The sequence below is a fragment of the Ipomoea triloba genome, chromosome 8, assembly GCF_003576645.1.
Source record: "Ipomoea triloba cultivar NCNSP0323 chromosome 8, ASM357664v1".
In the NCBI taxonomy this organism is placed as follows: domain Eukaryota; kingdom Viridiplantae; phylum Streptophyta; class Magnoliopsida; order Solanales; family Convolvulaceae; genus Ipomoea; species Ipomoea triloba.
Window position 1 is genome coordinate 12,106,862 of NC_044923.1, and position 24,689 is coordinate 12,131,550.

The following is a 24,689-nucleotide window of genomic DNA, read 5'->3' on the forward strand; positions in this document are numbered from 1 at the left end:
AATTGGACAATGAGTCATCACATTGGACAGTTACAATCGAGAAGACATAAACTTCTATTTTAACAAGTATATAATATGAGTTCATTTCTCCAAAGTTCAAAGATCAAATCAGCTTCTTGGCTTACTAGTAGTTAAAGGGTAATTCGCAGAGTTATACATTCTCACTTCAGCAAATTAGATCAAGGCACTAAAGATCAGAATGAATCAACAAGCACTATAATTTTTTTTTTTTTTTTTTTTTTTTTTTTTGCACTTACGAATCAATGAATCAATGAAATACTATATAAATATATAATCAATACATTCATACATTCATACGAATCAATGAATCATACAGCAAATGTAAATGGAATTGCAAATCAATACAGCAAATCAATGAATCAATACATTACCTGCGGGCTGTGGGCTGTGGCCTGCGGGAGTGCGGGGTGTGGTCTGCGAGACTGCGACTCTGCGGACGGCGTCGGCAACTAGAGTCCGAAGTGGGAGGGCGGCGATGGGTGCTCGGAGGCGGACAGGCGGTGGCGACTGGCGAGTGCGGGGTGCTCGGAGATCGGAACTCGGAAGCCGGCGTGGCTGTGGCTGTCGGAGACTCGGAGTGTCGCCTGTCGGCGTTTGAAGGGCGACTTGCGTTGGAGTTTGAAGGGCGACCGTAGTTGCGTTGAATTAGGGATTTAGGGTTCCTGAAGTAGTGAAGTTAAAAGTATATATATATATATATATATATATATTATTAATAATTGTCTAAATACTCTAAACTATATTTCATATATATATATATATATATATATATATTAAAAAAAAAAATAACGGGCTAAGCCCGCGGCCCGCCAGGCCCGCCCCTCTTGGCCTGCGGGCCTGGCGGGGCGGGCCAAAAAAGCCCGCCTTTTGGCGGGCTTCAATTTCCGAAACCCGCCCCCTACCCCGGCGGGCTAAGCCCGTTTTGACGGCTCTACCTAGGACATGGGAAATGTAGAAATAGAATTAGGCACGAGTAGTGGTGTCAAAGCGGGCCGGCCCGCCCCGTTAGGCCCGCCCCGCCGCGGGCCAATTTTTTCGCGGGCTTAACGGGCCAGGCCCATTAGGCCCGCGGGCCAAGAGTAAGGCAGCCCTAACCCGCCCCGCGCGGGTTCGCGGGCCGGCCCGCGGGCTTTTTTTTTTTTTTTTTTTTTACTTCAAAGTTAAAACAAATTAGTAAAGTCTACAAATACTAGCATTGCTAATTTTCAATCCACCTTTAAAGTTAACTTTCAAAGTTTTTAAATTGAAAATAATAAAATAAATTAAAAATATTAATATTCAAAGTTCATAATTTCATGTTAATTTATTAATCATTACATACTTTTAAAATAAATTAATTCAAAATTATATTATTTAATTCAAAATAAATTATTTATTTCATCTAAAATAAGTTAAATTTAATAATTAATTTCAATTCAAATCATTATTTTAAAACTTAACAATAATCTGGTACACATGCAGTTTAGCCCACACAAAATTTCAACCAAACAAATTCCTAAATAAATCAACGTATTGCTGCAGAATCAAAATAAAAATTCCTAAAATAAAAATAAAAGAAATTACTTGCACTTGTTGCAATTGGCGATCGGATTGTTGGACATGGTTCTATTCTCGCGGTTATGGGTGAGTATAATTACCGAAAAATAGATAAAATCGATAGCCGATAACCGAATCGACCGATAATTTCGATTATCGATCGGTTATCGGTTATAAGACTATAAAAAAAAAAGCGTTTATTCGGTTTATCCTATTATTTATATATTATATATAAATATATAGATATTAGTAGTTACTGTATATATTAGTTTTATAGTATATATTAGCTACTATATATATTAGTTACTATATATATATATATATATATATTAGTAGTTACTGTATATATTAGTTACTATATACAGTAACTACGTACTAATATCTACTACGTATATATTTATATATAACTAATATATACAGTAGCTAATATATACTAGCTACTGTATATATTAGTTACTATATATATATGTATATATATATATTAGTTACAATATATATTAGTTACCTATAAATTTCAAGTATGTTATGTTTTACATCACTTTTATAATAAAAAATAGTTTTTAATTGTCGGGCTATTAGGCTAGCCCATTTAATTTCGGGCTAGCCCTATCGGGTCATTGGGCTTAATGGTTTTGGGCTCATTGGGCTAATTGTTTATCGGGCTAACCCGTTAGGGCTGTAGCCCTGTCGGTTTTGGGCTAGCCCATCGGGTTCAGGCCCGATTGACATCCCTAACGACTGCACGAGTATATTCGTATTCCTCAATCGCTGTTGGTGCTCTGGGTTCTGGTTGTTTGGACAACCCGGATGCCACGCGCACAACGTGTTCATTTGGTTGACAAATATTCATTTTTATTTTTATTTTTCACTTTTTCTTGCTCTCCTTCTTGGCTTCTTACCTTATCTAGTGATTCAAATTTGGGAATTTCCTCACATGATGACAATTGAAGCATGTGCTCCATCCCAACTAAAAGCCTAAGTTAATAGTTGGACTGCACATATTATATTTACAGCAAAATGCAATTAACCATACATATCACATATCCAACAAGTTAATCTTTCTTTCTAATTTCTGTTAGTAATATGATAAAAAGGACATTGACACATTAACAAAAATTGACATGTTATCTGTCAACTCTGTAGTAATCGAATTATGAAATAATTAGTACTTTTTTTTCTTCAAATTTGTACGTTTGTATGAAGTTGTTTCCAATTCAAAAACGGAATTGGATGTTCTCGAACACTATTTGAGCAACAAAAGGACAAATGTTGCATAACATGACATATCATGAGTGATTAACTATATAATAAAAGCACAAACATGTTACCCTAAAAAGAGGTGATTGAGTGGTGGACCATAACTCTTAGTCATAATCCAAAGTTTTTGTCAATACTTTTTCAATTGAACTCAGTACATGGCGTACATGATTTATTGCATAGAAGTGAGATTAACGATAATTTTAAACACAACCTAGCACCTAACCCATAGCTTCATTAGCTTGGTAGTTGGTAAACTCCAGCTATTCACAGACTAGTACCATCTCGAATATGAAATGCTATCTTTCTACCGCCTGTATTGCTTATAGCAACCCCATCTATGGTTGTTTCTTGACTTTTTACGGAGTGCAACATGAGGTGGAAGAAAGAGAATGTAAGAGAGAAAATTAAGAATGTCTAATATTTAAATTTTTTTAGAGGTCCACAAACAGGAAGAGAAATACGTGTGAAATACATTGAGACGCACTCAAATGAAGCGTGCACTAGTAAAATACGTGTGAAACACACTGAGCTATGCCTAAAATTACACGCGCCAACTAAATGTGTGAAAAAGCAGCTTGTTATATATTTTTTTCTTTTTTCTACCCCTTTCATTTTCTCTTTCATAATCATATCTATTAAAAAAAAACAACAAAAATACTAACTATTGATGTTGCTCACTGAGAATGAAATTTCCCACACGGTTAGGCAGCCTACAGATTGGACCAGGACTGCTATCCAAACTGCGGCTGCCTGCCTCTCTCTCGTTTTGTAGTATTTTGTATTTTAATTGTAAATTAATTAGAATTTGACTTTTGAAAAAAAAATTATGAATATTTATGTGTGCTGGTTCATCCTACCACCGGTTAAATTTATTTAGGAATTCTGTTATATAGAGTCCTATTTCTACTCTCTAGTGTGACAAATGACGATGGATATAGTATGTCAATGATAGTATTACTTTTTTATTTTTAAAAAAATAAAAATTAGGGTAAATTTAAAAGTAGAAATAATATATTTTCCTTTAAATTTTTTTAGTCGTAACCCACTCTACTATTTGATAAACTCGGCTAAGATTGCCGGTACCGCAATAACTAATAACTAATAACCAGTAACAAGATCTCCCAACCAAACCAATTAAGTGAGAAAATGGAACAATATAATATAATGCAAACTCTCATAGTGAAGCAAATACCAAGCATTACAGTACAATTACTCAAAAACACAAACTACCAAAGAATATAATGGTACAAGTCAGTCAAAAGCTGCTCCCTCTCGATCGAGTAGAAATGATGCATTGTATGCCCCTATGATGCTGTCGGAAATTAGATTCCGAAACCAGCCATAGATAATGTTGCAGCGAATACGAGGAAACCCAGAAAACGGAAAGAAGCTTTCACCGCCGTGCCATCATCAGCCGCCGATGAGGGGCCGCCCGCTGTTGTCGAGGGAACCGTTTTAGACCCTGCCGGCGTGTTGGGAACTTGAGGCGGCGTTTCCTTCGCCTCCGACGGCGGCGGCGCTAGGGAACCAACCGGAGAACTCGCCGGCACAGCAGCTTCAATTTTAAACACCATTAACAACCGTAAGAGAGTGTTTATCATGTAATATATATAATATATAAAACATAACCGAGTCAACCTATCCAAGTTGATTACAAATTTACAAGTAACTTATTATACTTCTTCCTTTTAGCTGATCAGTTATGAAAATTTAACCTAATTTACTTTTTCTTGATCTAAGATTCATAACAAGGGATATATATATATATATATATATATATATATATATATATATATATATATATATATCATGTTCATGGGTCGCGCCTTTCTGTGCGACCGTGCGGTTTACACCACTCAAATAACATCGAGTGGTGTATTTATATTAAGAAATGCATTTTCATTGTGGTGCATTTCGTAACATTGAGTTATGCATCTCTTAACACTGAGTGGTGTAAACCGCATCCCGTGCGGCCGCGCAGTTTACCGCACTCAATGTTAAGAAATGCACCACAATGAAAATGTATTTCTTAATATGAAATGCACTTATTTGTGTGGTGCATTTCTTAACATGTGTAAATAGCACGGTAAGGCGCGGCCACATGACCCTATATATATATATATATATAAAGGTGTAGAGACCATTGCATTGGCTGACCGGAGGAGTTTGAACGTTGCAGGCGGCTGGCAAGGCGAGGGCGAGACTTTGGTTAATATTCACGCCGAGATTCGAACCTCCGCCGTTGAGCAACAGGCAAATTAAAGGCACTGCGGGTTGGACTGAACCACGCCGGAGAGCTGCCTGCAGCACGACGGCGACGGCGCCGACAAATTCCCGGTGACGTAAGTCAAGCACGGCGTCAAACCAACCAGCGCGCTCATGCAGGCGTTAGACTGAGCCGTCGCTCCGTTCCACAGCATCATCATGGCGACAACAGCCACGACTAAACCCACCTTGGAAGCCATTGCAAGAAACCTTGACGACGACAATTAAGGATCGAATGTATGAAGAATTGAGGTCAGATGCAGGTTGGGAAATTGGAGTTTGAGTGAGGGAGTAGAGCAATGATGTGTGCAATTTAAATGCGAAGAATCATGTTCATAATACAGATGGGTAGGTTTTGGTTGGCCAACTCTAACGACGATGATTTGTTTTTGCTAATTAGATGCTGGTTCCATAACTAAACCGGTTTAATTAATAGGATTATTGTTGGATGATGATGATAACTACCCATACTTGGAATTGTGACAAGTGTTTGGTGTACTGTGATGATAATTACTATACCCACCCTATGACCCTAAACCTGTTAATGAATTTTGCTAAAAGTCAGAAGAATTAATGGGTTTTAATGATAATAATGGCTGGTTTGATTGGTAAAACAAACAATGAGCTTAAGATTGTTACGAGAATCTCTAGCCAATATCTAAAGGTGTGCATGCAATAAACTTGCACAATGTTTATTTTAAGGCTTTAATGGTCATATTTTAGATATGGACTAATGATCAAATGAGTTTATCTGCCAATGACCTTGTGGTCTGGTGGCATCAAGTTGTTCTCTCATATGGGAGGTTGTGGGTTCTCGCTTTAGTGGAGGCGAAGTACTCACAAACAAATACTGCATTGTAAGTTTGTAACAGTATCATTTTGCATGTATCATCGGTCCATGGATAGATCTCATAGTTAATTTTGTTTTCTAAGGAATTAAGGTTGTGCTTGAAAATCAGTAAAATATTTTCTGGAAAATGAGGCATTAAAAAAATTCATTATAAATTTGATGCAACAAAAAGTAATTATGATTTTTAGATACAAAAATTATGTTTTACCCACTTGAGACATTACTAAAGTTGGCTACCAATTCTCATAGCCTAGCATCTATTGCGATTTGGATTCTGTCAATCTTGTGGCCTTGACCAAACTATTTGAACTCTTTGAAGACAAATTATATCGTGAATTTTGAATCCATTTTACAATATGAACCCAACAAAGTTCATTTTTAATATATTCTAAGTTATTTTTTATATATTCATTATATTTTTGTACATGTCCATTTTTAATATACTAGTACACTAAAAATGATTATGTCTACTATACTAATAAGAGCCAAAGAGAGTTAGGCCTAAAATGGGTAGAAAAAATGGCGGTTAAATTATTTAATCAAATGGATGGTTTAGATGAATTATTTAATCAAATAGATGGTTAAGATAATTCAGATTAATATTATTAATAGAGATTACCTAATTTAACCTTACCTTTATGATTATCCGTTAAGTGTTCCGTTAAATATTTTCTTCTCCGTTAATATTCCGTTAACTTTTAACTTACCCATTAATTTCTATAAGAAAGATCTTAGGTTCGAACCCCATCTCAATAAAATTTGACATAATTAAGTTTCTCACTCTATTTACTCTTATTAAATTAAATAAATTATTAGCTACAACAAAAAATGATAAATATGTATTTCTTTAATTTAGAATTATGTGTCTACAATACCTTTATTTGCAAAAATTATTCATTATCAAAAAATTAAATTAAATAAGAGAAATAATTTCATTAATTATATTGTCTTTATTTTCTCTCATGCAAAGATTCTTTACATTCAAATTTATCAATTGATATTCATTACATTGTCCATTATCTTATTTTTACAATACATTGTAATTAAATATCAAAGTTATAGTACAAAATAATGTTATATATTTATCTACCAAGTATTTTATTAATACTATGAAAAATAAATTTTAAAATAATTTGAATCTAATTATATTAACTACTTGGAGATTGGTTGACAAAGAGAGTACTCAAATAACCCAACAAATTGAAGCGGAATCGCTCTATTTTACTCTTATTGAATTAAATAAATTAGTAGTTACACCAAAAAAATGGTACATATGTATTTCTTTAATTCCATAAAAAAAAAATAAAAAAGAATAGTTTGAAACCAATCATATTAAGTACTTGGGGGATTTGTTGACAATGAAAGTACTCAAATAATCCATTACCCAACAAATTGAAGTGAGAAACTACCTTTTAATATTTTTGGAATATATAATATTTTAAATTTTAAATTTTTTATTAATTTATTTAATCTTTTTTTCTTAAACTAGGGATTTCTTTGTCCACAATAACTCATTCAACAATAATGGTTGAACCAAATGAACCCAAGCAGAACAACTAAAGGAAAGTCCATAGCTCCTATATCATAATCTCATTGCATGACGTTGTCAACTATGCTACCAACAATGTTACTCAAAAGAGAATTAAGAACACTTAGAAAATTCAAATAAAAAGTACGTAGTAGTATTTATTTAGACTATCATTTTTAGACCAAATATTTAGACTATCGATTTTACAAGGTTGCAAACATTTATTTTAGTAATAATTATAATGAATTTTCTATATTATCTTGGATTCATATACTTTGAGTTAGATATTTAAATAAAAAAATTCGACATTCAATTACCATGTATAAACTTCTCCTATATAATCTTGCATTATATACTTTCAAATATTTATTTAAATATAAATATTGGGCATTAACCATACGCGCAATGGGCGTATAAAACTAGTATCAATGATATATCTTATAAAATGAAACCTAGTCCATAACATGATAACATAATGATTGCCCCTTGAATGGTCAGGCCTGATCCAAGTACCATATGCTCCACCAGAATTCATAACTATAGCAAAGCCAAAGCTAAAGATATTAACAATTTTGTGAAGATTGCCAAACAAAGCCAAATGTTATTTAATAATCAATGAGATTTAGATTCTAAATTCACCACCTTTACTTCATTTTAAAGAAAATGCACAGAAAAGAAAACAAAAAATGCTTTTGGATAGGCACAGGAATCAAGATCCATAATAAATTATTGATCTACTTCACTACAAGTATCAAAAGCTGCATTAGCTACAAGTTGAGGTACTAGTGCTTGAACACAGTGGGTATCCTCTTCAAGTATTGTTGGGTGTGCTTTCCAAAAGCTTGTATCAATTATATTGCAATGCTCAACCACAACTTTCTTGCGACATTTCTCTATTGCACCTTCAGTACTGCAGTCTGATTTTGTTTCCGTCTGGACAAGTCAGCATAAGCCGAAGTATATTTAAGTACCCCCAATGTCGAAATATATGTGCATATAAAGAAAATGTTCATTCCAAATGAAATAAATTTTCATGCATAAAACAAAATGAAAATGAAGTAAAGATCGCATAACACATAAAGTTTAAGGATCAAAGGGTGGTCAATTGTGGTAAGCAATGCCCAATTGGAAAGCAGAGAAACTACCTTGTTCCAGAAAACAGAGGACCCCTGACGAAAAATGGCGGGTAAATTGTGGTAATCAATCCCAAATTGGGAAAGCATTTCATTTTTTTCTCGTGTTTGAGTGCCCTGCAAAACAAAGATATTCAGCACAGAGTATATGATGCTTGTTCTGGTGGGTAGTGATGGTCTATTTTCAGTTTTTCACATTGTTGGACTCATACTCGTAAAAGTATGTGAGGTTTTTGTTTTACTTTTGGATATATAAATCTTATTTTTTTCCCATAAGGTTTTGCTCTCTTGAATCACATGATACACCTTAAGGATTCTAGGACAAATTATTAGAATATTTCTCTTTTTTCTTTTCACTATTTTCAAAGTACCAAATAAAAATAATATTAAAAAGTACAAACATTTGCTGGAGAAATATGCAAAAGATATCAATTTGTTCCAACAATTGTATATAACAGACCAGCCACTGCCACTTCAACTTAAAAAGGGACATCCCCAAAAGATATTCGAAAAGAAGCAACGCACCTTAAGGCAGTTTTGAGACTCAGTTTTGCTCTTGCCAGATTTGACGAGCATCCAGAAACAAGTATTGTACTGATTATTAATGTGGCCTGCATGTTCCAAACAAATGATCAAGAAAAAGGGAAATTTATATTCTCAGACTACCTCACTAGAATTGTTGTGCATAGATTTGTTTGAAAATTTTAAATAAAACTTGTACTTAAAAAGGTACTCACAGTCAACTTGTCTCCAAGCCAAATAATCTCGGAGAATCTTAGAGGAAGGATAGCAAACAGATCGTCCATCAAAATATGGTGGATACTTCAAGTCTTTTTGGGGGAAAAACTCCTTCCACTTCATCATATATATGCAAGAGAAGAGAGAGACAATGGCAGAGACTATTTCACTGCACACATGATCACAATAGCTAGTGAATAGTCAGCATTTTTTTGACATTTCTCAATCAAAAAGGTCCTAGTGTACTGCTGAAATTGGCTAAATGTATTAAACCTCACATAAGAAAACATGATTTGTTAAATGATGACCTCAAAGCAAAAATCGGCAAAGGTCTTTTCTGCATAGCATGCATAAGCTAAGTGTTCCATGAGGAAAATATAGATACAAAGAAAATAAAAAGAAGAGAAGATAATAGGAATAAACATATTATTCCTTTCCATATGCTCTACACATTATGGTTAATTATACAATTCATTAAGCTACTTCTCAACATATATCTACAATACGCAAAGAGCCAAGGAGTATACAATTTCATCTTTCATTATAATATTTTTTTTTTGAAAACATCTTTCATTATAATATTAATAAAGAGAAAAAAAATATTTAAGACTAGGTGGGATTATGAAAGAGTTACCTGGCATGCCTTTCATAAAGCAAAGAGTCTTTCTTCAGAACAAAGCTGAAAAAAAGTGAATCAGAATCTGATATAAAGAAAAAGAAGTATCACACAAGCAAATAAATAACTATTACCTGTATTCATCGCTCACCCCATATGCGAAGACAATATCTTTAAACTCCTCCACCACAGAAACTGCGCAAGAATTCATAACACTACAAAAAAACACAAAAATAGCGACGGAAAATTTCGTCGCTAGAAAGGGAAAAATCCGTCGCTATTCACTTTAGCGACGGATTAGCGACGGAATTTGTCCGTCGCTAAAAGTGGCGTCGCTAAATTTTTACGACCAATTTTAATTCCGTCGCTAAATCTAGCGACGGATATTCATAAAAAATCCGTCGCTATTTTTTCCTCTCTGCGACGAATAGAAGACGAAACTTGTTAGAAATTGCGACGGAAATATCTGTCGCTAAGTTTAGCAACGGATATTTCCGTCGCTATTTTGTTGCCATTCTTATTGTTGGAAGGTATTTAGCTACAAATTTGCTACGGTTTTTGTCCATCGCTAAAATTTAAAAATAATAATAATAATTTGCCCACTAATTATTATCCCATACCTATATTAAACCTATACAATATTATACTTTTGTAACATAATTGCAAAATATATTATATTAAGAAATCAAACTCAATAACATTAAAAAAAATATAACATTGTCGAGTGTTACATCGTTAGAAACGGTATCAAATATATTAATACACAAAATCTAATAAGTTGGAAGCACTTAAGCACTTGTTACAAAACTACACTCAATGTTAGAACATTCACATTATATTAAAATCAAACTTATCCTCTACTAGAAGATGCAACCATTCACGGCAAATTTCATATTGTTGATTCCACTGGCCTCTATTCCGGCAGTACTGCACACACTTAGCTTTTCCTCCAAATATGCATACTTGAGGAACAAACTTAGCTTTTCTTTCTAGTGCGCTCATTTCTTTCATCTGCTTGTAGTGATAAACAATTCCCAATATATTCAAGAGTTGGCGCTTGTATTCATGAATTAGTTTTAGCTGTAGTGTTTCTGATAGAATCAATGGAATAGAAATTTTAGAAGCAAAGAAATGACCTGGATATCAAACATTGCATTGGGGGCTAACTGAATACCCTGTCCTTTCTTTTATGAATGAGGCAACCTTAACTTTGTTGCTTCTTTTTGCAGCCCTCTACTCTATTTGAAGATCTTCATTATCTGCAAACTGTACATGAGATTTCTTAGCTGAGTTACAAGATGAGGATTGCCCACCCATCATGAGAATTAACAATAGCAAATACAGAAATAGAGAATATTTAAGTGAACACAATGTCAAAAAGCTTATGTTTAAATACCTTGCGCAGTTTCACCATCTTATGTTTAGTAGACGTTTCCTTTGGTTTGGTAAACAAGTTTGCAATAAACATAAGCTGAATAAAAGAATACATAACATGAATTAGTTATGAATAGGTCAATAGAGTTCTTCATGATTTTCATTACCTGCTCGTCTATCATCTCTATAATCTCTATAGTGTCTAGGGAGCAGCTTCTCCATCAGCTCATAACTCCATTTCTCCAGTGCCTCAAGCAGAACAATATGATTTGTGTAAGCCACAGTCTTAACAAAGCATACACCAGCCAAGGTACCATTTGAATTATAAAACTTCAAACAAAATTATCATTTTTCTTAACATAGCACGCTATTGGAAATTTCTTCAATTTCATCAATTCTAATAATAAATTGATGTTTGAACTAAACATGCAAGGTCAATGCACAGATAAAGAGAGTCACATATGGATAGTGTTGAAAAAAAAGTGGCAAAAGAAAGACCTCAAACATATGGGATATCATCAACTACAAGTAGCTGAGGAAAAGAGCCAAATAAATACAAAGAAGGCAGGCATGGAAGAAGAAGAAAGGTAAAGAACATATGCTTTCAGAAAAAATAAAAAAAGCAGATAAAGAGAATCAGATATGGATAATTTACTCAATGTCCTCAAGATAAACTAAAATGTTTACATAAAAATAAACAACTGGCATGATAATCTTAGGCAGTTCTTTTTTTTTTTTATTTAAATTATCAAATATTTGCATGCACTTTCCTGATTAAAATCCATACTGCATAAGTCATCTTGGATGCACATAAAGAATTGCAAACAAAGCACATATGGCCATATGGGAAAACCTTTGAGTGATAGTCCAAGCCTTATGGTACACCCCTACACTTTTCTTTTTGGCCATGTGAATTTAATAATTAAACTACATTCAGGCCTGAAGCCTTGCAAACAAACAAAATAATGACCCATTTTCATTTTGTTCCAACTGGCCCCAAGGGTGGAGGGCAAATTTAGCAGTATCTCAAACTCAGTACTGGAAAGTACTTCAGGAATAATTATCATCTCACCACCATTATCCAACATATATTCTGTTGTAAAGGTGAGGGACACTGCAAAAAATTGTAAGACTAAGAGCTGCCAAAAGTTATTTGGTCTTACCATTGCACCTGAGGTATGCTTTATAACAATATATAATTAATGTGTGATTATTACAAAAATAGAGGATTAAAGATCCATTAGGATTACTCTTTTTGACTTGTAAATGCATTTCTATAATCACATGATTCGTATGTAATCCCAATTTAATAAACCATAGACATGTGAATATCCAAAATCTCAACAAAATGAAAAACATACAGGCTATAATTTCAACAGGAAATTCTGTAAGGTGTGTCATCAGGGCTATAATGTCAACAATAATTAACATGTTGCCTAATTAAGCTAATTAAGCTTTAATTAATTAGCTAGCTAGGTGCCTAGGTCCATCATTAAGAATAAAATTAATTAAGGAAGAGAATGATATAAAATTAATTCTTATTTTATTCAATAATAAATTTGTTAGCCAGAGATGAACATGCATTCAAACCAAATAATATAAGAAGCAGTTAGATAAATTATACACAAATTATGCAGAAATTAAGCATTTAGATAAATAGGGATTTGAATACAATAACAAATATTGCAGTGAATAATAAATAAATTATAAATCATTGGCATAAATAAGTGAAAGTGAAAGAATGAAGCCAAAATTAAGCTGGAAATCATACCAGGCAGCGGCGTCAGTCTGCGGCGGAGCGGTGGCGATGGGCACGGCGGAGCAGCTGCGTTCTACGGAGCAGAGGTCGGCTGGTGTTTGCGTTCGACGTTCGGCGAGGAGAGCAGAGCCGAACAGCGGTGGAGGGCTACGCGGAGCGGAGGCGATGGGCACGGCAGACGCAACTGCGTTCTGCGGAGCAGGGGTCGGCTAGGTGTTTGCGTTCTACGTTCGGCGGTGGGCGCGGTGGGCGAGGCGAGCAACGGCGGCGGGCGAGGAGAGCAGCGGCGGTGGGCTCGGCAAGCAGCGGCGGTGGGCGCGGTGAGCAGCGTCGATTGGCAGTGGGCGCAAGGAAGAAGAGCAGCGGCGATGGGCAGTGCTGACTGCTATGTCTTTGTGGCGGCTATGTGTATATTTCCCCTTAGGGTTGGATTAGAACATTACAAATTAAATATTTTAATTGAAGTTAGCGTCGCTAGGTTACGTTGAAAAAAAATTGGATCTATATTTTCTAGCGACGGAAAACATAATCCGTCGCTAGGTATAGCTACATATAGCGACGGATAGTAATTCCGTCGCTAATTTCACGAAACAAAATTCGTGTGGTATACTTTCTAGCGACGGAAATAGATTCCGTCGCTAGATATAGCGACGGATTTTATAATCCGTCGCTAAAAATAATCTCAACCTATTTTTTAGAGCAAAATAAAAGCGGCAAATTTAGATTTAGCGACGGATTTTACATTCCGTCGCTATATTATTAAAATTTATATATATTACTTTTAGCGACGGAATCCTATCCGTCGCTAAGTAGAAAAGTAACGACGGTTAATTTTTTTTCCGTCGCGAATCCGTTGCTATTCTGTAAAAAATAAATCATCTTTGGACAAACTAGCGACAGATTATAATTTCCGTCGCTATTCCGTCGCTAATCAAATTAATTTTAAAAACCGCGAAATTTCCATCGCTAATCCGTCGCTAAACTGTCTCAAAATTTTGCGCGCCAATTTCCCGCTACTATTAGCTACGTATTTAACGACAAAATTATTCCGTTGCAAAGTCCGTCGTTAATCCGTCGCAAATCCGTCGCTAAATGCAAATTTAAAATAAATAAATAAATCTATCGCTAATCCGTCGCTAGACCGTCGTTAAATTAGCAACGGAAGCAATCCGTCGCTAAATCCGTCGGTATTTCCGCATTTTTTTTGTAGTGTAAGGTTCAAAGCTTGCACATCATTTGGTTTGTCAAAACCATGAGCATCACAAAACCTATCAAATATGTAAGTATATTGAATTATTTCAGAATTATTACACAAAAAATCACATTATGAAGCACCACTATTCATTAAATATCATTTATAAAGCTTGTCAAGCTAAGAATATCATCCATGCTCCTTATTAAGCAATGACTAATTCCATATTACAATTTGAATATAGATATTGATGCTTCAAAAGTAAGTTATCAACCAATAAAGGAGAAAAACAGAAATACTAGCACATTTGAAAGTAGAAAATAAAGTAAATATTTTGTAAGGAAATACAGATAAGCCAGATAAGTTTTATACTACTTTCTGGACTAAATAAATAATTAGCTACGTCATTCTTCATTTAGTCAATTTGACCAATTATGAAATAAGTTTCAGTAATTATAATATTTGTATTTTTAAAAAATAAAACAGAGTAGTTACAAATTAAACCACGTGAAAATTACTACTCTTTTTCAGCAATTGAAATCTCATAACTTTGGAAGTGTATAGTTGACAATTTCAATCAAAAATTACTTTAGCTCACCACATAAAGTGATTAAAATGCATTAGAGGGAGCAGTTATCTTATTTATTCAATAAGATTGCACCCAATGGAACAATGAGCATTAAAAGGTGAAGTACAAGGAACTTTACCTATGGAAGTGGCAACCATCAATTCGAATGACAATCCAAGTAGATGGCATCAGTCTGCTTTCAAATTGGAAAGACTTGATATACTCAGGTTTAATATTTTCAATGCATTCTCCAAAAGAACCCACATCTTTACTAAGAGATTGCTGATCATTCCAGAAGCTTCTAGCTGTTATATTTTCAGAATGCACAATAATTACTTTCTTCCTCCTCCTCCTAACAGGAGTGCCATCTTCCTGGTACTTCACAATATCTTCAATCTGAATCATAATGGATATAGAATGACATACAAGTTGGAGGTGCACAGATATAGAATAGCACTAAATCATATGCTGATTTGCAAACTATACCTTATGTTAACTCCAACATGGTGGGGGGGTTGGGATGTTACTTCATGAATTACACAGGAAATGTCTAAAAATGTGGTGAATAGCAGTTCCTGGTATTAAAAAGTGGAAGCTTTGATCCCCTAAAGTGTGTTTGTCATACGTTGTGGGGATTACACAAATGCCAAATGTTGAAACAGTATGACAAAAAAAAAAATGTAAGCTAACTTAAACCTGGTTTTCCCTCAGTGTGGTACTTCCTAAGTAAGATTGATCATAATGCAATATCATATGGTCTGTAATCTTAAAGTCTCTGATAGTATGCACTATGCAACATGGAACTAACATGAAATGGAGCCCATTATAGTGTTTTCTACCCCAACTAAAACTGATATGTTTCAAATTGGACCAATTAGAACATTTGAAGAACCGAAGGATGTAGCATATACTTGAGATTGATACCTCTTTCCTAAGAGCACATGATCCCTGACGAAATATCTCCTGAACATCTTTTTTGTAGTTAATACCAAACTGTTGAAAAAGAAGTTCATTTTTCTCCTGTTTTTGAGTTCCCTACCAAAGAAGAAGAAAAAAAAAAAGAATAATTGAATATTGCATTTCAATCAATATCAACTTTCTCTTCAACTACATCTATGCTGAATATACCCAAATATATTATCAGTAAGCTACTAAGCTTTAAGTGAACTATAAACCCATGTAAAGTAAACAAATTGTAAATTGCCTTTGAACAACAATCAAGTGGATGAAAGAAGACATGAAAATTGGGGTGTTACAAATTGGTATCAGAGCTCAAGGTTGAGATCTAGGTTTGAACTTTAAGTTTGAACCTTTGGGAATTAGATTGGAGCTTTAGGTTGTGAGATCCTTGTTATGGGCAATAGAGTTTGGTAAGCTCTGTTATATAGTGGAGATCAGAGCTTAGGATTTGAGGTCCTTGTTATCGATAATAGAATTGGGTATGCTCTGATACAAAGTGAAATCAGAGCATAAGGTAATAAGATCTTGGAAATACGCTCTGTTACAAAGTGAAATCGGAGCTGAAGGTTATAAGCTGTTTTACTTTAATATGCAAGGTCACCATAAGAAATGCAAGTCAATTTCTTATTTATCATAGAACTGGGTTCCACAATGTCCTCTTTTTTTTTTTGGGGAAGGGGGGTTGTAAAATATTGAAGTAAATATTATGTATAACAGACTAAATGGCTACCACCTTCAGAATCAATTTAGCCTCTATTTCAGGCTTTCCACATTTTACAAGCTCCCAAAAACAAGTAGCATACAGATTTTTTATGTGACCTGCAAAGAATAGGACTCTATAAAATAAGGCAGTAGTATCCATTTTGCAACATTTAATTGGAATTATACACTAGCTTACACTCATTTTGTCTCCAGGTGAGATATGCTTGAAGAACCTCCATTGATGCACAACAAATGACGCATGATTTAAATGAAGGAGGAATCCTTAGTTCCAGTTGAGGAAAAAAGTCCTTCCATTTGGTGACAAATACAGACGTGAAAAAAGACACAATAAGGGAGTATATTTTGCTGCAAAGTATGATTACTAATGTATGATTACTTACAAATATTTCAAGGTTATCTGAAAGAAAGGGATACAAGACCATATTACTTTTTTTTTTTTTTTTTACATTCTACACTTCTAATGTAATAAGACACTGCAAATATAAAACATTCAGACTATTAGGTAATGCAATACCTGGCTCGTCTCTGGTAAAATTTGGTTTCTTTCTTGAATACAAAACTGCAAAGGCAAAACAATAACACATATTAAGTTATAATACATGTACAGTGAAGAAAAGTAAAACATAACACACTGTACCTAAACTCATCACTGAATCCATATGCAAATGCGATATCTGGAAACTCCTCCAGGATTGCAGTACTGCAAGCATTCATCAAGTGCAAGGCCTTTGCATCATACGGTTTGTCAAACTCATGTGCTTCTGAAAACCTAATGAAATGAATGCATAATCATAATTAAAACCCAAACAGAAAATGCGGCAATCACAATGAGTTTCATATTTAAAAGGAGTTTTCTCATTAATGACTGAGGGCATCAAAAATTATTTTTGACGGTAAGTTGTACTAAATTACAAATTTTAATAGGTTTGGCTATAATTGACACAATACAAGAAGGTTTGAATTTTTTAAACGAATAGGCCAATTTCAAAATTAATTCATTGATGTTGAAATGTAACAATGAGAGATAATTTTTTTAAAAGAGAAAAAAAATGGTAAACACATTCTTTCGGCCATTGCCATGCATGTATATTACCTGCCAAAATCACGCCCATCTATGCGCACAACTATGATGTTGGGTACCATGACTTCGTCTTCAACTTCAAATGACTTCACATACTCATACTTGCTGTTCGCCATGCCTGCGTTATCGGGTGATTTTCAATTCATTTATTACCCTATACTTCCAAGTGCACAAGTTTAGTGTGGTATTAGACTATTAGGTACGCATTGAGGTGTCATATCCTCAATGAATACCTAATTTGTATCCTAGTAGTCAACTTAAATCAATCTAAGTGATTATACAAGTTTTGAACATTGATCCTCCAAATCTGAAAGGCATTTTAATACTATGTATCATCCAACAACCACTCAACCCCAAACAGAGCTACAATTTTAGGTCAAAACCCTATCAAATGGTTTAATAAGGTATAACAGAACACAAAATCCAACAGAACAATGAACAGCAGAACACAATCTCTTTAGCTATTAGTAAGCAGTACAGTTCCTTTTGATTTTTCACATCTTCACCTTTTAAAATATCCTCATCCTTATGGCTTATTAGATTGCTCAATGCATCTCCGTGAATATATGGTAGAATCCAATTACATGACAACAAATAATTTAACATTATAACTCTACAGTTCAACAACTAAGAAACAAAAACAAAAGGAACCAATTAACATACCAATAGTACGTTTGTAACTCTACAGTTCAAATATATGGGAGTGCTGGAGCTGCTGCCGTCCTCTGTCGAGTGGAGATGCGGTGGCGAAATGGCGTGATGGCTGAAGGTGTGAAGTGGAGATGCGGAGTTGCGGTCTGATTTTTTGCAGAACGCGCAGAGGAGACTAGAGATCGGCGCTGGAGCATGAAGAGACCTGAAGGCTGAAGCTGCATTCTTTTTTTTTTTCTCTTTTTTGGTTTCACTAGAGAACGACGTCGTTCTTTAAACTGAATTGTTTTTTTTTTGAATACTACTACTCTTTTACAATGCAGTATCCGTTCATAATTACTTTCTCAACCTATTGAAGCACAAGAGTCAAATATTGACAAGGGAAGGGTTTGATGCCACTGGACCACAAGGTCCTTGGCAACTAAATTGTATATATAGTTATATACTCATACTATGCCAAAGACCTTTTGGTCTAGTGGCACTCGGTGTCCCGGTTTATACTCTCACATGGATGATGGGAGTGGATTCAAAATACTACATTGTAACAGAGTCAGTAGTACTCAAAAAAATATATATATACTCATACTATTTTTATACTCCGTAATAAAAATAAACCAATTTCAAAATTAAATTTATAAAAATATGAAAAAAAAAATTCTTATTGACTTGTTCACCATAGTGATTTTTTAAATTAACCAAGAATATTCATAATAATAATCATAATAACTTTCAAAAAATAATAATAACAATATGTTATAGGTATCAAATAACAATCACAAAAACTATGAATCAACCCAACTAATTTGGTCAAAATTTTGTTGAATGAATGGGAAATCCGCAATCACGGTACACTAAGTAATAAACCCCCCAAACTATATCCAAAAACACTAAAGGGGCGTTTGGTTCACGGAATGTTAGATTACCTTACGAAATGTTATATTGCTGGGAATGTTAGATTCATGTGTTTGGTTTAAAATTGAAGTAGGTAAATAAGACAACGAAAATTAGCTAAAAAATTTGGGTGTATCTCACATTCTCTTCCAATAACTAAAAACTTCATCCGGAAGATATGTTACATTCCTTGAGAATCTTACATAACTTGAACTTGAACCAAACAAATATAACATTAGTTCTCTTATATAACTTAAACCAAACGCCCCAAGAAAACAAACCCTTTGTTGAGAAAAAAACTCAAACCCTTTGTTGAAAGATTAGAATCATGACATTTAGATATAAGAATTATGATATAATATAACTTCTAATCCTTTCAAGGATAGCTACTTCAAACTATCTTGAATGAGAAAGTAAGTTGGTCCAAATATGAGCAGTGTCATAACTGTCACCACCTAATTTGCTCCCTTCTATCCAACCCAAAATTCTGGAAACAAAAAAGCACCACGTACTGGTCAATATAATAGAAACCAGTCAAAGAAGTTGATCCAACTCCATAGATTCAAAACAACCATCTTTATCTCCAAGAAAGGTCTCAACTCTCAACCCACAGAAAGCTATAAATCACGACATCCTTAACTCCCACGAACAACCGTCGGAGGATTATTGACGTCGTATGCTATCAATGGCACATCTGAAGGCTTCTGGGCGCCTGAGCGCCGTAGTGACAGCAGGTTTAGTACTAATATTGTCGGGAATTTTAAGGTCGAATGGTCAAATAAACACAGCATGCACCACTACAGCCCTCAGCACCTTCACCCCTTGCTTCAATTACCTCACCGAAAGTAGCGGCAAAGCTGGCGGCTCGTCGCCGACGGAGGATTGCTGCAATACACTCAAGTCGGCGATGACTGATAGCATTGACTGCGCCTGCCTCATCGTCACCGGAAACGTCCCCGTCTCCATTCCGTTTGTTCGGACCTTGGCACTTGCCCTTCCTCAGATGTGTAACGCCGGCGTGCCGGTCCAATGCAAAGGTACGATGAATGTATGATTTATTCGATCTCTAAACCTCGTGATTAATTTTGCATTGTTGATCGATCGAGAAATTAAGAGATGTCTGATCTTTTGTAGCCACTGGCGCCCCTCTACCAGCTGCAGGTCCGGCAATTCCGTCCCCACCGGCGCCTCACTCTCGTACTCCTGCACCCCATCCACCTGCGGCGCCTCCCGGCAGTCATAGAGGTACCACTGCATGCACATACAATTGCACAATTTAATTAACGCAGAACACTTCCATGGTTACAATTAGTACTCTCAAAGCTAGTCTGCCCGCCCTAGCACGGCCTAATCTTTGGCCGGCATCCAGAGCCGGTTGTTTTATTTGCGGGGTCATGTGCTACTAAGTAAGGCCCTATCAAAGTATAAATAAACTGCGAATTAAAGAAATATTACAAAGAGAAAAATGTAAAAAATTTAATTTTGGACTAATATAATCACAAATACATATACTAACTATTAGGTCAGGCTATACTAGGGGCGTCCAAAATTTTGAGGCCCTGTACGGTTGCACATTTTGCACGCCCTAGAATCCGGCCTTGCCGACATCGGCAAGCCGGTCCGTTAGACTTGCAGGCTAGGATTCATGCAACCCTATTTAACCCGTGTGGGTTGGCTGGCTTTTTTTTTTTTTTTTTTTTTTAACTTCAACTTTCAAAATTTTTAAATTGAAAACAATAAAATAAATTAAAATATTAATATTCAAAGTTCATAACTCCATATCAATTTATTAATCTGATGGATAAATCATACCCGGACCCGTTACGGAGTCAGCACGGAGCACGGAGCACGGGTCCGGGGTTGGGCAACCCGGGAGCATGACCCGGGCCTCTTTGGCACAGGGCCGACCTCTCCGGAGGTGCTCCAGAGGTCGGTTGGGACCTCTCCAGAGGTCGGTTGGACCGACCTCTCCAGAGGTCGGCTGGGCCGAGCTCTGGGCTCGGCCCAGGAGCACCGGGTCGTGGTTGGACGCGGTCTTATCGGCGCAGGAAGTGGTCCGGGCCCGCCCGAGGGGTTTTCTCCAGTTTGTTAGGCTTACAACTAGTATATAAACATGTAACATTATCTAAACAATACATCTTCCACTTCTTTGTCTTAACGACATCTTCCACTTCTTTGTCTTAACGACATCTTTGTCCTGTTATTACCAATCTTGTAATAGCTTTATTATTCCTTCAATATACTAAATACCTCCGAGGTATACTTTGATCCATACTTGTCATACCCCCTATAATTTATTCGGGTTTATTGATTCGGGCTACCCGGGTTAATTAAATCCATCATAATCATTACACACTTCAGTCCATAAAATATTCAGATATCAAATATATATATATATATATATATATATATAATTTATTTATTTATTTATAATACTAACAATTACGCTTCTTTGCTTCATACTTTTCAACAAAATTAGGTGAAATAGAAATTGAAGTTTATGGCTATCAATATTTTCAATAATATATATATATATTTAAAACTATTTGGCTTGCGGGCTGGCCCACCCCGTTAGGCCCACATATTCGCGGGCCTATTTTCCATCGTGGGGCGGGTGCGGATCAGCTAGCAGGCTTTGACCCACTTTGATAGTACTAGTTATAATAATGTTCCCGGGCCACTCAAGGTGAGGTGGTCAAGTTGTTGACGCGAAGAGAGCAATTTATTATTAGACTTCTTGATTTGAACAAGTGAGACAATTTAAATTGTTTTACTTTTGATCAATTGCCACTATGATCACAATACCACATTTACTTCACACGACGGGTTTCTAACAACAACAACAACAACGAGTGACTCAATATATAAACTTGTAATTACAAAGTCATAAGTTCAAATCTCAACAATTTTGGTTTGAGCCAGTCAACTATAGGCAAAATAGGCTAGTTAATTAATTAATTAATTAAAATAATAATAATAATAATAATAATAATAATAATAATAATAGTAATAGGGGTAACCCAGGATATAAAATTGTAACTACAAAGTCACAAGTTCGAATCTCAACCCTTTTGGTTTGAGCCGGTTAACTATAGGTAAAATAGGGCTAATTTACCTCTTTGCGATTCTTTGCTGATTAGGGCCACAACGAGTGGTTTACTCACTGCACACTCTCGAGTAGTGACTGTGAATTTTCTTTGTCGCCCAAAATAATAATGGTAGTAGTATGGACTCCCATTTCTACTCCATATAATCTGACCGATGTGACATGTAATATAATGGAGTTATGATTATTAATCTATTCATTCTTATTTTTTTCTTCTAATAAAATTTGAAAATAAGTGAAAGTAAAAGATAGGAGTAAGTTTTTGGAGTTCAAGTAGTATTGTTTTTAAATAATAATGCATACATGCAAAATTTTGTATGAAGCAGCGACGGCAGTGTCAGTTGTTAAAATGGAGAAGCCAACATCAACAATTGAGCCACCTACTACGCCGCCCACGGCGGCAGCCGCACCTCCATTGTTCGTCCCAAAGACAACTCCGGCAGGGACAGTGGCAGAGCCACAATGGGGGCAGTGGGGGCAGCTGCCCCCACTGCCCTACTTCATATAATGTATATATATTAATTATACTAACATTCAAGCAAATGTTAAGGTGGCTTAAATGGTAAGGCTATAGAATTGTATGGAATGACCAGTGTTGGCCAGTGTTCAAACCTCACAGGTTACTAGCACCTAGTTTAGTTTCAAATGTATTTTTTATTTGTGGGATTTGTGGTTTTTTTTTAAAAAAAATATATATACATATTAAGCATTCAATTGGCCATGGTTTTTTTTAAAAAAATATATATATACATATTAAGCATTCAATTGGCCAAAGACCTTGTGATCTAGTGGCATTTGGTTGCACCTCACATGGGAGGGGATCTAGTGGCATTTGGTTGCACCTCACATGGGAGGGGGTGGATTCAAGCGGGAGGGGTGAATTCAAGCTTTAGTAGAGGCCATATTGGTATGGAGTCAATAGTACTAAAAAATAAGCTTTCAATCGTATTTTTTATTATTTTGTATCAAATTAATTATGTTTTATATTTTGTTTTAAATATTTTTTATCTTCAATGTATTTTAATTTTTCATCCCTAGTCAAAAATATTTATGACTCGGTATGTAAATTTTTTTTTTTTCAAAATATCTCCTAAATTTCAATCTTTCGCCGGTTCGCCCCCACTGGAGAAAATTTCTGGCTCCGCCACTGGGCAGGGATCAGGCCGGTGATGGTTCCAACATCTGCTAATTCATCATACCTTATTTCTTCCTCCCTGTCTCTTCTTCTTTTGTTTTTGGCATTCCTAAATATGTTTCTCTATTATTAATGGATGAGTATGAATTTCGATCCGATTATTATTATTATTGCAGTAAATTACATCAATTACATATATATTACTAGACTAGATGAATAATTACAATGGTTGCATGGATCAAGATTCATATTGCATTGTGAAACTTGGTACAAAAATTACGTACTTTCAGTTAATACATTGTATATGTACAGAGAACCGTTTCTGTACATATAAACAAATAACTTAATATATATATATATATATATATATATATATATATATATATATATATATATATATTTACTAATGTTTACAATGCAAAGTAGATGATATTAGTACATGATATAATTTCCTCAAAAAAAAAAAGTACATGATATAATCTGCCGAATAATTATAGTGATTTCTATCTAGTATCTATAATATACGGAGTAACTAACTTCACGAATAAGCAACATTAAATGCATTGTAATGTACTATTTTTGTGACCCGGACACATGTCATATCAGTTTTTTGACTTTATATTTCCAGAAAAAAGGAAAATAAAACGTACAATACAAATGGCTTTTTCTTCGTCTTCCTCGTACTTTTTTTTGAAAACTCGTCTTCCTCGTACTCTTCCTCGGCTATTGCGAGGAAAACGACGAAAAGGATGGATATTAACAAACTACAGTAAATTAAAAGCAAAAATGGTCATATTCACGTTCACGTGTAAGCTCAAGGATGGCATCACGTACCAGCCAATACCGCAATTATAAGAGTTATACTATATGTACTTTCAAATTCTACTTCCTCACTTTCACTCCTTAATGTTTCAAATAAAGATTTGATATTTTTACCATGTGGGTCCAGGATAGGTGTCTACATCAAAAGTTTATGAGATGGAGTACAAGTTGGAGTATGAAATGGGGGTTCATGTAGTATTTTCCCAATTATAAATCTACACAAATACCTGTGTCAGTGTGTCACCAAGAGTCTACATAAATCACATCGTCTGATGTCGGAGAGTTAACTTGTTAACTACACAATATTTCAAATTATACTTTTTGTAAAAGTTGTCTATTGATCTTCTTGGTTTGAGTTAATAAGTTATATATAGACAACCTAAGTTTGTTTATCATGAACTGTTGCCTATTTACTTCTTTATTTGAGTATCGTCCGCTTATAGGTAATATATATTGGCTAGTTTACTCTATTATAATCCT

At 35.0% G+C, this 24,689-nt stretch overlaps 3 protein-coding genes, 1 long non-coding RNA gene and 1 pseudogene across 7 annotated transcripts in view; 1 reads left to right on the forward strand and 4 right to left on the reverse strand.

Moving 5' to 3' along the window:
* Positions 1 to 678, reverse strand: part of LOC116027252 (tRNA(His) guanylyltransferase 1-like) — an 8,732-nt gene extending 8,054 nt beyond the window's left edge. For both annotated transcript variants that reach the window (XM_031268769.1, XM_031268767.1), the window contains exon 1: positions 393 to 678. The gene's annotated coding sequence lies outside the window, so the exon portion shown is untranslated. The remainder of the gene's footprint in view (positions 1 to 392) is intronic.
* Positions 679 to 3,956: 3,278 nt separating this feature from the next.
* Positions 3,957 to 5,482, reverse strand: LOC116027253 (annotated as a pseudogene).
* A 2,548-nt stretch (positions 5,483 to 8,030) lies between these two features.
* On the reverse strand, positions 8,031 to 17,720 carry LOC116027354 (tRNA(His) guanylyltransferase 2-like). The gene is made up of 14 exons (XM_031268930.1): positions 17,617 to 17,720; positions 17,161 to 17,292; positions 17,038 to 17,082; positions 16,699 to 16,868; positions 16,534 to 16,619; positions 15,765 to 15,875; positions 14,980 to 15,236; positions 14,296 to 14,348; positions 10,082 to 10,160; positions 9,966 to 10,010; positions 9,331 to 9,500; positions 9,119 to 9,204; positions 8,606 to 8,710; positions 8,031 to 8,393 (listed from the first exon to the last, which is right to left on the reverse strand). Exons 1-14 carry the CDS (start codon positions 17,718 to 17,720, stop codon positions 8,187 to 8,189), a joined length of 1,650 nt encoding a protein of 549 aa, XP_031124790.1. The 3' UTR covers positions 8,031 to 8,186.
* Positions 10,623 to 13,496, reverse strand: LOC116027355. 3 transcript variants are annotated; one of them, XR_004099962.1, is made up of 5 exons: positions 13,093 to 13,496; positions 11,489 to 11,570; positions 11,344 to 11,418; positions 11,084 to 11,213; positions 10,623 to 10,958 (listed from the first exon to the last, which is right to left on the reverse strand). It is a non-coding gene; the product is annotated as an uncharacterized LOC116027355 (long non-coding RNA). The 3 variants fall into 3 exon arrangements; XR_004099963.1 differs by having other exon boundaries at positions 11,489 to 11,606; XR_004099961.1 differs by lacking the exon at positions 13,093 to 13,496 and having other exon boundaries at positions 11,489 to 13,086.
* A 2,111-nt stretch (positions 17,721 to 19,831) lies between the features above and the next one.
* Positions 19,832 to 20,200, forward strand: LOC116026969 (protein YLS3-like). The gene has a single exon (XM_031268393.1). It carries the CDS (start codon positions 19,832 to 19,834, stop codon positions 20,198 to 20,200), a length of 369 nt encoding a protein of 122 aa, XP_031124253.1.
* The last annotated feature ends 4,489 nt before the right edge of the window (positions 20,201 to 24,689 follow it).